The sequence below is a fragment of the Pteropus alecto genome, unplaced genomic scaffold (genome assembly GCF_000325575.1).
Source record: "Pteropus alecto unplaced genomic scaffold, ASM32557v1 scaffold313, whole genome shotgun sequence".
In the NCBI taxonomy this organism is placed as follows: Eukaryota; Metazoa; Chordata; class Mammalia; order Chiroptera; family Pteropodidae; genus Pteropus; species Pteropus alecto.
This window is the reverse complement of record NW_006434832.1, coordinates 700,407-712,643: the sequence shown is the minus strand read 5'-3', so window position 1 is coordinate 712,643 and position 12,237 is coordinate 700,407. Positions and strand designations below refer to the sequence as shown.

At 32.6% G+C, this 12,237-nt stretch overlaps 1 protein-coding gene across 4 annotated transcripts in view; it reads left to right on the top strand.

Annotated features, from left to right (window-relative positions):
* GPATCH8 (G-patch domain containing 8) overlaps nucleotides 1-12,237 on the top strand; it is a 71,917-nt gene that overhangs the window by 38,762 nt on the left and 20,918 nt on the right. For 3 of the 4 annotated variants that reach the window (XM_006910131.3, XM_015588029.2, XM_015588030.2), the window contains 2 exons: nucleotides 4,501-4,568; nucleotides 5,175-5,261. In XM_006910131.3, the coding sequence (XP_006910193.1) occupies nucleotides 4,501-4,568; nucleotides 5,175-5,261 (155 nt within the window). Of the gene's footprint in view, nucleotides 1-2,462; nucleotides 2,508-4,500; nucleotides 4,569-5,174; nucleotides 5,262-12,237 lie in introns of all 4 variants that reach the window. The other variant, XM_025045583.1, reaches the window with a different exon arrangement.

The following is a 12,237-nucleotide window of genomic DNA, read 5'->3' as shown; positions in this document are numbered from 1 at the left end:
TATATATATATTTGAGTTGCTTAAAGTGAGAAATAGATTTAAAGATGTCAGGTCAGGTTCTTGGTCTTTATCAGTTTAATTGCCTTTTGGAAGTAGATTTTGTGACTCTGGTGACTTTTTGGTGCTTTTATTTCTGCTTTATTAGGCTTTAAAAATGATATTAGACATCTTTAAATGACAGCTTCTGACATTTTTAAGCTTTTGAACTATATATATGATATGCATTGGCTACACAAATGTACTGTCTCCCCCCACCCCCATGCCAGAAGTTTAAAGTAGTAAGATTTTTTTTCTAATTATAGTTAATTCATGGGGTATAGGAACTTTGTTTTCGTCACTGCCATATGCCCAGTGCTTTCTAACAGTGCCTGGTATGTAGTAGCAACTCAATAAATATTTGTAATATTCATTGAATGAATCTCAGAGGATAGGCAGCAAAGATAAATTGTGTTCTTAATCTATTGACTATACAACCAGTGTTTTAATCACTTTGGAATCTTTTCTAATTTCTTTTTTTGTTTGTTTTTTTCTAATTTATTTCTTTAAGGAAGTCTTATGTCTTTTGTTTCTGATGTGTGACTTATCAAATTTTGGTGGTTCTTTTTCTCCAATTGTTCTGTTCCTGGATTTTATCTCTTTATAAATAATGTTTCTCAAAAAAGTATCTTCTCTGAAGTCCAGTTTTGGGGTTAATTCTGTAGGTTAGTGTATCCTTAACTGTTTTAAAATCAAAACTGATTCATGAGGGATTGTTCAGAAACAGGGTGGCTATAGGCAATCAGTGGTTTTTTGTATTTGGCCTTATTCTCTCTTCAGTTACGATAAGTCGTAATATCTTCATTTTAGCAAGAGATGCATATATGATGCATTTTTGTCATTGTAGAAGTAAAACTGCCTTTAAAATATAGAAAGTACAATTCTAATTGGTCAATGAAACATTTAAAATTTTTTTCTCTTCAAACATTTTTTTATTGAGGTATAGTTGTACAACATATTTATATATATTTAAAGTTTTGATTTTAAAATGTGAATATCAACTTTTTTTTTCCATCATATGAATACAGTATTGGCACAGTCTAGATTTGGTATTTTTTTTTTTCTTTCCCTTCTCCATTTGGCCAGATCATAGTCACGGTATCTGTAGATCTTTAGCTGAGCAAGATAATTTCCTTTAAGGAAAGTATTTAGTGTTTTGGTTGAAGTTGCCCTCTTTGGAGTGAAATAAACAACAAAAAGTTCTTAATTAAATGGATTTTAAGAAATATTTGCCCCTTCTAAAAGAAACCAAGAAATAGGGAACATGGATATAGTTCAGTTTATTTTAAAAAGGAGTTGAGTTTTTAGAGAGTATCATTAACAAATATTCTTACACTACTTACCTTTTAGAAATTCATCATACTGAGCAGTTGTTATTTTAGGTATTCCACAGTGGTGTTCTTTATGATAGGATTATCATTGATCACAACTGAATAAATTGAGGGGATTTTTTTTTTAATGCTACAACCTCTTCATGTATGTATTGTTTGGTGTCTTTTCCCACTGAGATTTTTTTCCCTTGCTCTGGAACCTCTTTAATAATGGAAAGAAGTTATTAATTGGCCTGGGCAGTAATGTCACCTTCAGATAGTTTTTAAAGCCAAACTGTTTTTCTGTGACTTACCTCTGAGTGGACTAACTATAAATGTGACAGCCCTTTTGATGCCACTTTCTCTGGAGTTTCTGGTCTCCTTCAAAGCTTGGCTTTGTTGTGTGCAGAAAGATGTTGGTGGGCCTGGGAAGACTTCGTTAAAAGAAAACATAGTTCTAAGAAAAGCTAATTCAAGTTTTATTCATTTGTAGTAGAACTCAGATACATGTAGTTTTCCAAGCACTGAAGATCTAAGATTATTTTCCAGACCTTTTACTTAATATATATATAATATATATTATATATTTACTTAATATATATTATATATAAGCTATATATATAATATATTTACTTTATATTATATATAAGCTATATATATATTAGCAAGGTCTTTATGACTCCCCTACTCCTCCTTAAATCCTCTTAGAGTTCTTTTAGTGAAGCAAATGGCTTAATCACTGTCAATTGATCTGACCGTCTTTGATGTTATTTCTCAGGCCCCAAATACTGATTTACCAGAATGAGTAGTTAAACAAGAGATTGGAAGCTAGAGGTAGTTCTCTCACTTTAAACTAACACCTACCCCCACCCCCTGTATTATTAAAGAGGAGATTATTCATGTTCTCAAATAGCAGTTCAAAAATCTTACACCCTGGTCCAACTAGTATGAAAATAACTACTGTAGCACGAAGTGTCTGTCCTTCCTCTGTCCCCAGCTGAAATTGGGGGAGGGACAAAGCCCAATTGTTACTTTACCCCATCCTGTCTGCCTGCTAGAAGGCCTGTTTCCTACCCTAATGGTTTCTGCCTAACAAATGGTGTTTCTTTTTTACAGCATTATGATCCTGGACTTGTTGTGGTGATGGTAAACTTAGCAGTGGTAATTTTTTATTTTCAGACTGAATTACTCCTTTTGTCATCAGTGCACCAATATGTTAGGCTTACTTTCTCTGTTGTAGCCTTCATCCTTCTGCTTGGTCTTTTTCATTTTCCTTTCCTTTCCTTATGCAACTTGTCTGATCCTTGTTCATTAAAGGGTAATGTTAAGAAGGGATATATCTGTTTGTGTTAGAACTGCCAAAAAAAAATCAGTTAAAACATTAAATTCTAATACGGTCAAAACCTTGATTTCCCCACAATGTAATGGGCACTAGCACTTGCTACTGCAATTTTTAATAAATTAAAACAAACTTTGACTGCCTTAGAAGGCAAAAGTACTAATGCAGAGTTTATAAACAGGGGTTTACAGAGGTAATGAATTTGTACCAAAACTTTCTTGATTCTTAAATAACAAATTTTGACAGATCAAAAAGATACCAAAAAAAGTAAATTTCTTTGTCATTCCCCCCCCCCCCGCCCCCAATTCTTTCATTGGACCATTTGTTATTACCAGTAAATCCCTGATTGAGACGTTATGAAAGTGATGCTGCACCTAGGAAGTCATTTTTATAACCTGTCTTAATTTGGTCCTTTTGCTAAAGATTGCAGTCACTGCTTATTTATTATACCATTGGGCATAAGGTAGTAGTGCATTTTCATTTTAACTGGTAGTTTTTGATGGTATCCAAAAAAAGGCTGTATTTTAGAACTTTTTTCTTTTTTCTGGCATGAGATGTTCTTTATTTACTTAAACATTTTTTCACTATGATAATTATTCCTAATTATCTTCTTTATTGTTTAAAAATAATGGGATATTGGTGATAAGTAGTTACACTTCTGAATTTATTTTTTATTATTTTTTAAGGATTAAAAAGTAATCCCACAAATAATAGAGCAACTAGATATAAGTGATTGCCGGTCACTTTGAAACAGTTTCTTTTTTATTCTCCATGACCCAATCCAGTCATGATCATGGCATTTTTTATTGCTTTTTAATTTGGTTTTAGTAACACCTCACATTTAGCCTGATAAAACTCAACTTTTAGCCCAAGGGTATAATATATATGTGTGTATAATAAAAACAAAAAACAATTGTTTACACCAGCCTGAGTGAAATGATGAGGGAAGTAAACATTGTGTTTTTTCACTAAAGGTGTACAACGGATAAGGTAAGTCCTCTTTTCAGTGGGCTTACATCACAATAAACAGCGCAAGTTGTGATGTAAAACAGCTGTGGTAGTAAAGTGCTTGTCTGCCCCATTTTGCTTTGTTTGGCTGGTTATGAGTGGATTAAATATATATTTTTAAAAATCTCCAGCATAGATCAATTAGTTTAAAGTCAATTTTCTTCGCAACTAGTCCTTTTCACAGCTTACCGATTGCCATAGCCAGTGTTAAATCCACTCTGGAAAATGGGACCTCAGGGCACCAGTTCAAAAGAAAAACTCTTCTTTGTTCCTAAGGGCAACTAACTGTTGCTTTTTATTTAAATTTTTCATGGTCCCACTTAACTATAAAGCATCTTTTGAAAACAAAATATATATTAAACATACTAAGTTGCAGTTACAGAGTTTTTCTGTATCATGTTTAAAACTCTGCTTTTTTGATTTAAGCATGTCAGTTTTGATATTTATTACCAGTTTTAAAAGTATGTGTGGGAGGATGTCAGTGGACAGTAAGAGTAAAGTGATACTTGATGAAAAGTTATTTTAAACCTCTTGGTGCCAATGCTTAGAAGTGCTTTGCATTATTTAATTTTGCTGTAGTAATCTGGAATTATCCTCAACTGGAAAGTTAATCAAGGTGGTTAGTCAGGTTTAAACTGGGAGAGGTAGGTTTGGTTGTAAGCTGTGAGAATGGCTTGTGTTTGGTTCACTGTAGCTTTCTGGTCTCTGCACTCCAAGGCAAGATCTCTAACCACCCAAAACCCAATATATAAAGTGAGCTGTTGGCTTAGCTTCACATCTTACCTTGATTATGTGTTCCTGTTACAGGGAGAACAGATCCCATTCCAATTGTTGTCAAGTATGATGTCATGGGCATGGGTCGCATGGAAATGGAGGTAAATTGATCTCCTTAGCTCACTTATTTTATGGGATATTTAAAATTGATACTAATTCCAAATTCAGATGCTAATGCAAAAATATGTTTATTAGAATGTAATTTTAATATTTTTCTTTGGAAATTTTAGAATATCTTTTACATTTTTATTTAGTGCTGCCTTTGAGGCAGGTAGGTGGCAGATAATAACCCTTGTTTAATAGGGGCATGAAGAAGTTTAGTGGTTTGCCCGGGATTATGCAGCAAGGCAAGATCAGACTTAAACCGAGACCCTAGTGCTCATGTCAATGGCTGTGTACAGCTGTAATATCTTGTTTTCATTGCCTAAAATATTTTCTCCATTTACTCCTAATTTTTTGGCATCACTGAATTAAAGTCTATTATCATCAAAAAATATGCCCATTGCGAACCACATGCATGAAAGGATTAATGAACTATTTTGCATGCTGTTTTCTCTGTGGGGTAACAATAAAGCAAGAGGTTGCTGAGCAAAATTACAGTTATTTATTTTCATACAGCACTGTAGTTGTGCACATGACTTTTTAAAAATAGCTAATTGGAGGTACTTCAGGAATTAAGACTAATATATATATCTGTTTTTGTTAAGCTCGATTATGCCGAAGATGCTACCGAACGGCGCCGTGTCCTAGAAGTGGAAAAAGAAGACACGGAAGAATTGAGACAGAAGTACAAGGTACTTAAATGAAACCTTTCTTGCATGTGTAGTGCTCACACTAAAAGAGATAATCATTTTTGATGAAAAGAATCTCTGTTAATGACAGCATTTGTTTGACATTCGGTGGTGATTAGTAGTAGATCTCAAGTTTCTATTACTTTCTTATTTATTGCCTCTGTAAAAACTAAAGAGATAATAATACCCACTTCATAAGTCTGTTGGGAAGATTTCATTAGTGCTTGAAAATACAATGCCTGGTACACAATAGATAGTAACAGTAGTAAATATTGTTAGGAGTTCTTTGAGAGCTCGATACCTATTGATAAGCCCTTTTTTAGGTATGAGGCATTTTAAGAGGAACAAACAAATTGAGAACTTCAGTATTTTCCTTTTTAAGGGCTAAGTTGTAGAAAACTAAAGTTTAGAACATGTTATAATTTAGTTTTCAAAAAGACTGACTAGGGAACATGTTTTTCAAGATGTAGTATGCCCAATCTCTACCATAAAAATAGGTAAATTTTAAGATAGGAAACAGGTTTGGCTAAGATTATCATTATAGAAGCCTACTTGGTCATGATACTTAAAGTGGGAAGAGAAAGGAGATTTATCTTTTAAAGTCTATTCTAACATAAAAAATATGTAAAGCAAAAATATGTGTGTATGTATATCTATATATAAAGCAAAATCTGACAACTACAAGGAGAAATGTTACAGCCACCACAATAGTGGGAGACTTTGATATACCTCTCAGTATTTGATAGAAGTAGAGGGAAAATATCAGCAAAGATATTTGGAAGATTTGACCAATTAATAAATTTCACCTAATGGTTATAAAGAACTATGTGCCCAATCACTTTGAAAATAAAAATTTCAAACATATATGGAATATTTATTTAAACAAAAATTTTTACTATATCCTATGTCATAAACAAAATATCAACAAATTTCAAAGAACTGAAATCAGGCTATAAAGCAATCAATTTAAAAAAAGGTAATAGAAAAATCCTTGTGTTTGAATTGAAAGATGAAGGCACCACTTATCAAAACTTGTAGGATAAGCTAAAGCAATTTGATGTTTGATAGGAAATATATATCCTTAATACTTAGGTTAGAAAAAAAGAATGGCAGGAGATAAGTGAAGTAAACATTTTTCTTAGGAAAGAAAGAATAGTTGAATAAACCCAAAGAATATAAAAGGAAAGAAATAATAAAGAACAGAAATGAATGAAACAACAAAGCCAAATGTACTTGTGATGATATTAAGAAAGAAAAGAACATAGAAAACCACTATCAGTAATGAAAAATCATTTCAGATGCAGCAGGCACTAAAAAATAATTTTATTCCATTGGATGTAAAAATTAGGTTTAAGTGAGCAAATTTCTAAAAAACAACTTGTTGAAATAAAATGAACTCAAAAAGAAATAGAAAACTTTAGTAATCCTATAACTGTTATATGAATTGAATGTGTGGGTTAAAAAAAATTTCCTTAAATCTCAGTAACCTCACTAGTGAGTTCTATTAAAATTCATAAAAGCAATAACTTCAGTCCTAACCAGCAATTTCTTATCTTCCCAGAGAATTGAAAATGAAGAAAAATTTCCCAGTTCATTTAATGAGAGACTAGTACCACCTGGATGCTAAGTCCTGCTATGGATAGTATGAGAAGGATAATTATATGACACTGATTTATAACACAGGTGCGCATCTTCAAACACTAGCAAACACCAGGACCAATTTAGGATATATGACCAGGTTATCCCAGGAATGCAAGATTGCTTTAATGCTAGAAATCTAATTATATAGTCAGCCATGTTAAGAGATTAAAGGGAAAAAATTATATGATCATCTCAATAGATGCAGAAAAATAAAAGCAATATAAGAAATTCGGCATTCATTCATGATGAAAAGTCTTGTCCAACTTGATAAAGGACTTTCCTTAACCAGATAGAATGCCTACCAAAACCATGTAGGAGACATCATGCTTAATATTGAAAAGTTGAAAGCTCTCCTTTTGAGATGAGACATGCCTGCTGTCAGTGTTTCTATTAAATACTGTGCCAGAGGTCCTAAGCAGCACAGTAAGGTAGGCAGAAGCAAACATAAATATAGATGAAAGGAAGAGATAAAACTGTTTTTGTTTGCAGGTATGTTTATGTACATAGATATCTAAAAGAATATACAGATAAATCACACAAATTAATGACAGTTTAGCAGGATGCTAGGTACAAAATCATTGAATTTGTATATCTGTACACAAGAGTTAGTAAAGGTTACAAAAATGTCACCATTTGTAATAGCAAAAATATATATGAGGTACTTAGGAATAGATCTAATGAGATGTGGACTTGGGGCAAGGGTTCTAAAACATTGACAGGCATTAAAGAATAATGAATAAAAAGTGAAATTTTTAATAATTTGTTCATGAATTAGAAGATTCAGTATTATAAAGAAATCTGCTTTCCCCAAATTTTTCTATACATTTAGTGCAATCAATATCAAAAGATAGAAAGACTTGCCCTGTCAGCTATCAAAATTTATTATGAAGCTATGGTAATTAAGACAATGTGATATTAATACAAGGAAAGAACAATGGAACAAAAAAGAGAGCCCAGACACAGACCTTTCCTTACATATTTGACCACTGGATAAGACAAAGATGGTATTGCAGATGAGTGAAGTAAAGAATAACCTTTTCAATAAAAAGTTCTAAGACGGTTGGTTACCCATATGTGAAATAATAGATTTGGACCTCTTAACCTCATGTTATACAACAATCAGTTATAGACAGATTAAAGATTTAAATGTAAAAGAAAAAATACTTCTAGAAGATAGTATAGAGGATTCACTTCCATCTTTACCTAACTTACCATTTTCTTATTTTTCATTTCATTAATACTTTCCTCAACTTTATTTATTCATACTTTATTATGAAAACTGTTGAGCATACAGAAAAATGGAAAGAACTGTATGTACAGTGAATACCCATATACTTACCACCTATATTCTGCAATTAACATTTATAAATACTGTTTTATTACAAACCAGTGACTTTTTTAAAAACAGCTTTATTGAGAATCAGTGCTTTTTTTTAATTCATAAAGTATCTCTTTATTGATTTTTCAGTATGCCTTGTTTTTTTCCTTTTTAATAAATGCCCTGTTTTTTACCTTTTGGTTACTATGTCTGCCTTTTTTTTTTTTTTTTTTTTTTTAATATTCTAAATGTTCTGACTTTTACAGTGGTTTTTCTCCTGTGGTTTGCAGTTTTGATTATCATCTCATCCTCTGTGAAAGTTTCTTGTATCCTGGATTTTAAAGGCAATTATGAGGCAATTCCATATGTGCTTTTGCTAGAGCCTCAGGTATTTAATTGAAGACCTGAGAACTTCATAGGAACTGGTTTTAAAATGTTAATACCTAAGCTAAGTATTCCTGCTATGAGTGGAAAGTGTAAATTCTTTAGGTCCATAATGACTCTGGTTGGAAATTTCAACCTCTTATATATAACCCTTGCCATTTATACACTGGTAGATGATGAATTTCTTGATGCTTTCAAGAGAATAGTGAGTGATGATGTATTGTAGTTTTTCTAGTCCCTATTTCAAGGGTGGAGACAACCCTTTATATCTCTGAGCTTTACAAAGCAGGAGAGGTTAGCGAAAGGGTTAGATTTTGTAAAATGCTTTTTTTGCGTCTATTGAAAAAGTCATGTGGAATCCCATGCCCCTTTATTAATATGGTGTATTGCATTGATTCATTTTTATATGTTGAACCAACTTTCCATTCCTGGGATAAATCCTACTTAGTTGTGGTTATGGTATATGATCCTTTTAATGTGCTGCTGGATTCAGTTTGCTAGCATTTTGAGGATTTTTGCATCTATATTCATAAGATATTACTCTAGTTTTCTTGTGATGTCCTTATATCAGGGTGTAATACTGGTCTCATAGAATGAGTTAGAAAGTGTTATCTACTCTTTTATTTTCCCTAGGTTTTTAAAATGGTTTTACAACGTGTTTTGTAGCCCTAAACATGTATCGTTTTATTTTACTTTTTTTTTAAAGCTTTATCTAAATGGAATCATATTTCCTGGTATGCATGTACCTGTATAAGAGTTTCTCCAGAGTGTAGCCTTTATTTGTGTTTATATTTTTTTGCTTTAAGTAGTTAAACCTGTGTGTCTTTCTTGAGCCACAGCTGCAGTTGTAGCCTGTATATATTGATATATAGTGTAGTCATTGTAATTTTTTCCTAAAAGTTGTACAGTTTCAGATTTGTAGTAAGGCCTTTTTTGAAATGTTAATTTCTAGTTTCATTATACTGTGTCGTATATGTTGCTTATGTTATTTCTTCTTTTTGGAATTTATTAGAGTTTTCTCTGTAGCCTAATACGGTCTTTTTTGGTGAATGTTCTGTGAGTACTTCTTAAGAAGATGTGTACCCTATTTTCAGGCACACACTTTATTAATGTTATTAAGATGTTCTGTAGAATTAAGTGAAAGCCAAGATAAAATTAAAATGTGCTTCTGCAGTCACCATTGCTAGAAGATAAATTCTCCTTGGTACCTGCAACTTCATACTGCTCACTTTTTAAATCGAAGTCTCGTAGATGGATCTGACAGGAAGAGGGTAGATCATAGTCTGTACCTTAGTTTTAAGGGAGGTTGGAGAAATAAACTTTTTGATTTCTATCTTGGGGAAACCAGCTCTGATAAGGAAGAATATCCACAAGTTGCTTAACAGCCAGACAACATGAAACTGCCCACAGTGCTTAGAGAAAATTACTGTGAAGGGCAGATATCTTAATGTGTTTTATATTCACTTGTTTTCATAAATTTGTCCCAAATAGTTTAATACTGGCATTCCACAAAATACAGCAACCTTTTCTTGCTTACTGATTCAGTAGCTCCTGTGAGAAAGGTGGAGAGAGGGTTTTGAAAATGTGTCCAAAAGATAGAACACTGAATAGAAGAAAGGCCGATTTTAGAAGCCTTTGGATTGAGACTTCTCTTAGGTCTGTTAACTAAAAAGAGGTACTCATTGTGAGAGTAATGCATCTACCCTGCTGTAAAAGGCTAGCAAGTATTAAATCATTTCTCATTCCTTTCTCTTTCTCATTCTTCTGTGCTACCTTATAGCAAATGAATATATTCAACTTGCTTTGAGATGTCTTTTGATATCTAGTTTTTAAGTGGAGCTGCTGAGGTATGTTGGACCACCTCGTTGGGTCAGTCCCACAATTTTGAGCCAGAACCTCATTAAGACTAATGGATAACCAACACAACTGTGTTGGCATTTCAGAATTAACAGAGCAGTGTATTTGGAAGATAACCTCATAATATTTAACTCCATAACTGACCACAGCCTCAAGTAATTTTTTTTTTATCTTAAAGTCTAAAAACAGTTGGATGTTAATATAGTTACTCCAGCTTTCTTTCAACTTTCAAAGTCCTCATGTTTTAGAGGTATCTCATAATAAGCATGTATAGTTAGATTTTGTTTTTCTAACAGTTTTTTAGTACATTTACATTTCTTGTACTCATAAATCTGTTTCTGCTTTCTTTGTATTTTTTTCCTGTGTCTTTCTGTTCATTCTTTATAAAGAAGTTTTCTTATTCCTTCCCCCTTTACTATTTCTATTCTAATAATTACCCTTGGGATTTTAATACAAATTATATTTAATTTAACAAAGTCTAATGTTAACTCCATCTCAATCATTAGAAGGACTCTAGAACATTTGAACTTTGAACACCCTCTCCCATTATACCTGGTTATGTCAGCTAGCATTTTGCTTTCATCGCTTTTCCATCCTGCCAGGTAGGTGGTGGTGGTGGTGATGGTGGTGGTGGTGGTGGTGGTGGTGGTGGTGTTACTCTCTATATATTTATTAATTTCATTGCTTACCATTCACTTTTAGTATTTCAGATATTTTTCTGGCTTCATTTTTCTTTTCTTTATAAAGTACATCGTTGAAACAGTGACTTGCAAGTCCATAGCAAGAAATATGTTTAGTATTGCAACCACACACACACACAACTGAAACAAATGTTTTATAAGACAGTATTTACCTTTATGTGAAATACACTATATTTTTTCTATTTTTTTCTTTTTTATGCATGTTACAATCTACTTAACGCCATGACGCACCAATGGGTCACAATCCGTGGTTTCAAAATACTGCTTTAAGAATTCCTTTTTGATTAATTCGTTGGTGGTAAACTCTATTTTCTGGAAATGCCTTATTTCATCATTTCTGAAAAACATTTTCATTTGGTATATAAGTAAAAATGTATCTTTGCTCAGCACACTGAAGCACATATATTCTACCTTCTGTTGTTGCTTTTGAATTTGCTGTCAGTCTGATTGTGGATAATCTTAATTTTTTTCTGGATGGTTTTATGATTTTATTGTCTTTGGTCCCTTGTAATTTCTTTAGAGCATGTCTAGGTGCATATTTTTATATACCCTGTGTGGTATACTTTGTGCTTCCTGTATCTGTGGAGTAATATCTTTCATTGATTTGGAAAAATTCTCAGCCATTATATCTTTAAATAATTTTCGCTCATCTGTGCTCTCTACTCTTTTTCTGAGATTTCAGTTATATGTAAACGTTCTTACTCTGTTCTCTGTTACCCCTAACCTCTTTTTCATATTATCTGTTTCCTTGTCTCTGTGGAACAATTTAATTTCAGTCTGTCCTCCAGTTTACTACATCTTTTTAATTGAGATATAATTCACATACCATAAAAATCACCCTTTTTAAAAAGTGTACAGTTCAGTGGTTTTGGGTATATTTCGTGAGATTGTACAGCCATTGCTACAGTGTAATTCCAGAACATTTTCACCACCCTACTACATTTTTTTGAGCTGTATCTAGTCTGTTTTTTACCTGTCCCCTAAGTAGTTGATGAATTTTTTTGTTTATTTTTTTACAATTGGGTTTGCAATTGTAGAAGTCTCATTTGGTTCTTTCTGCAGTCTGCCTAGTTTTTTG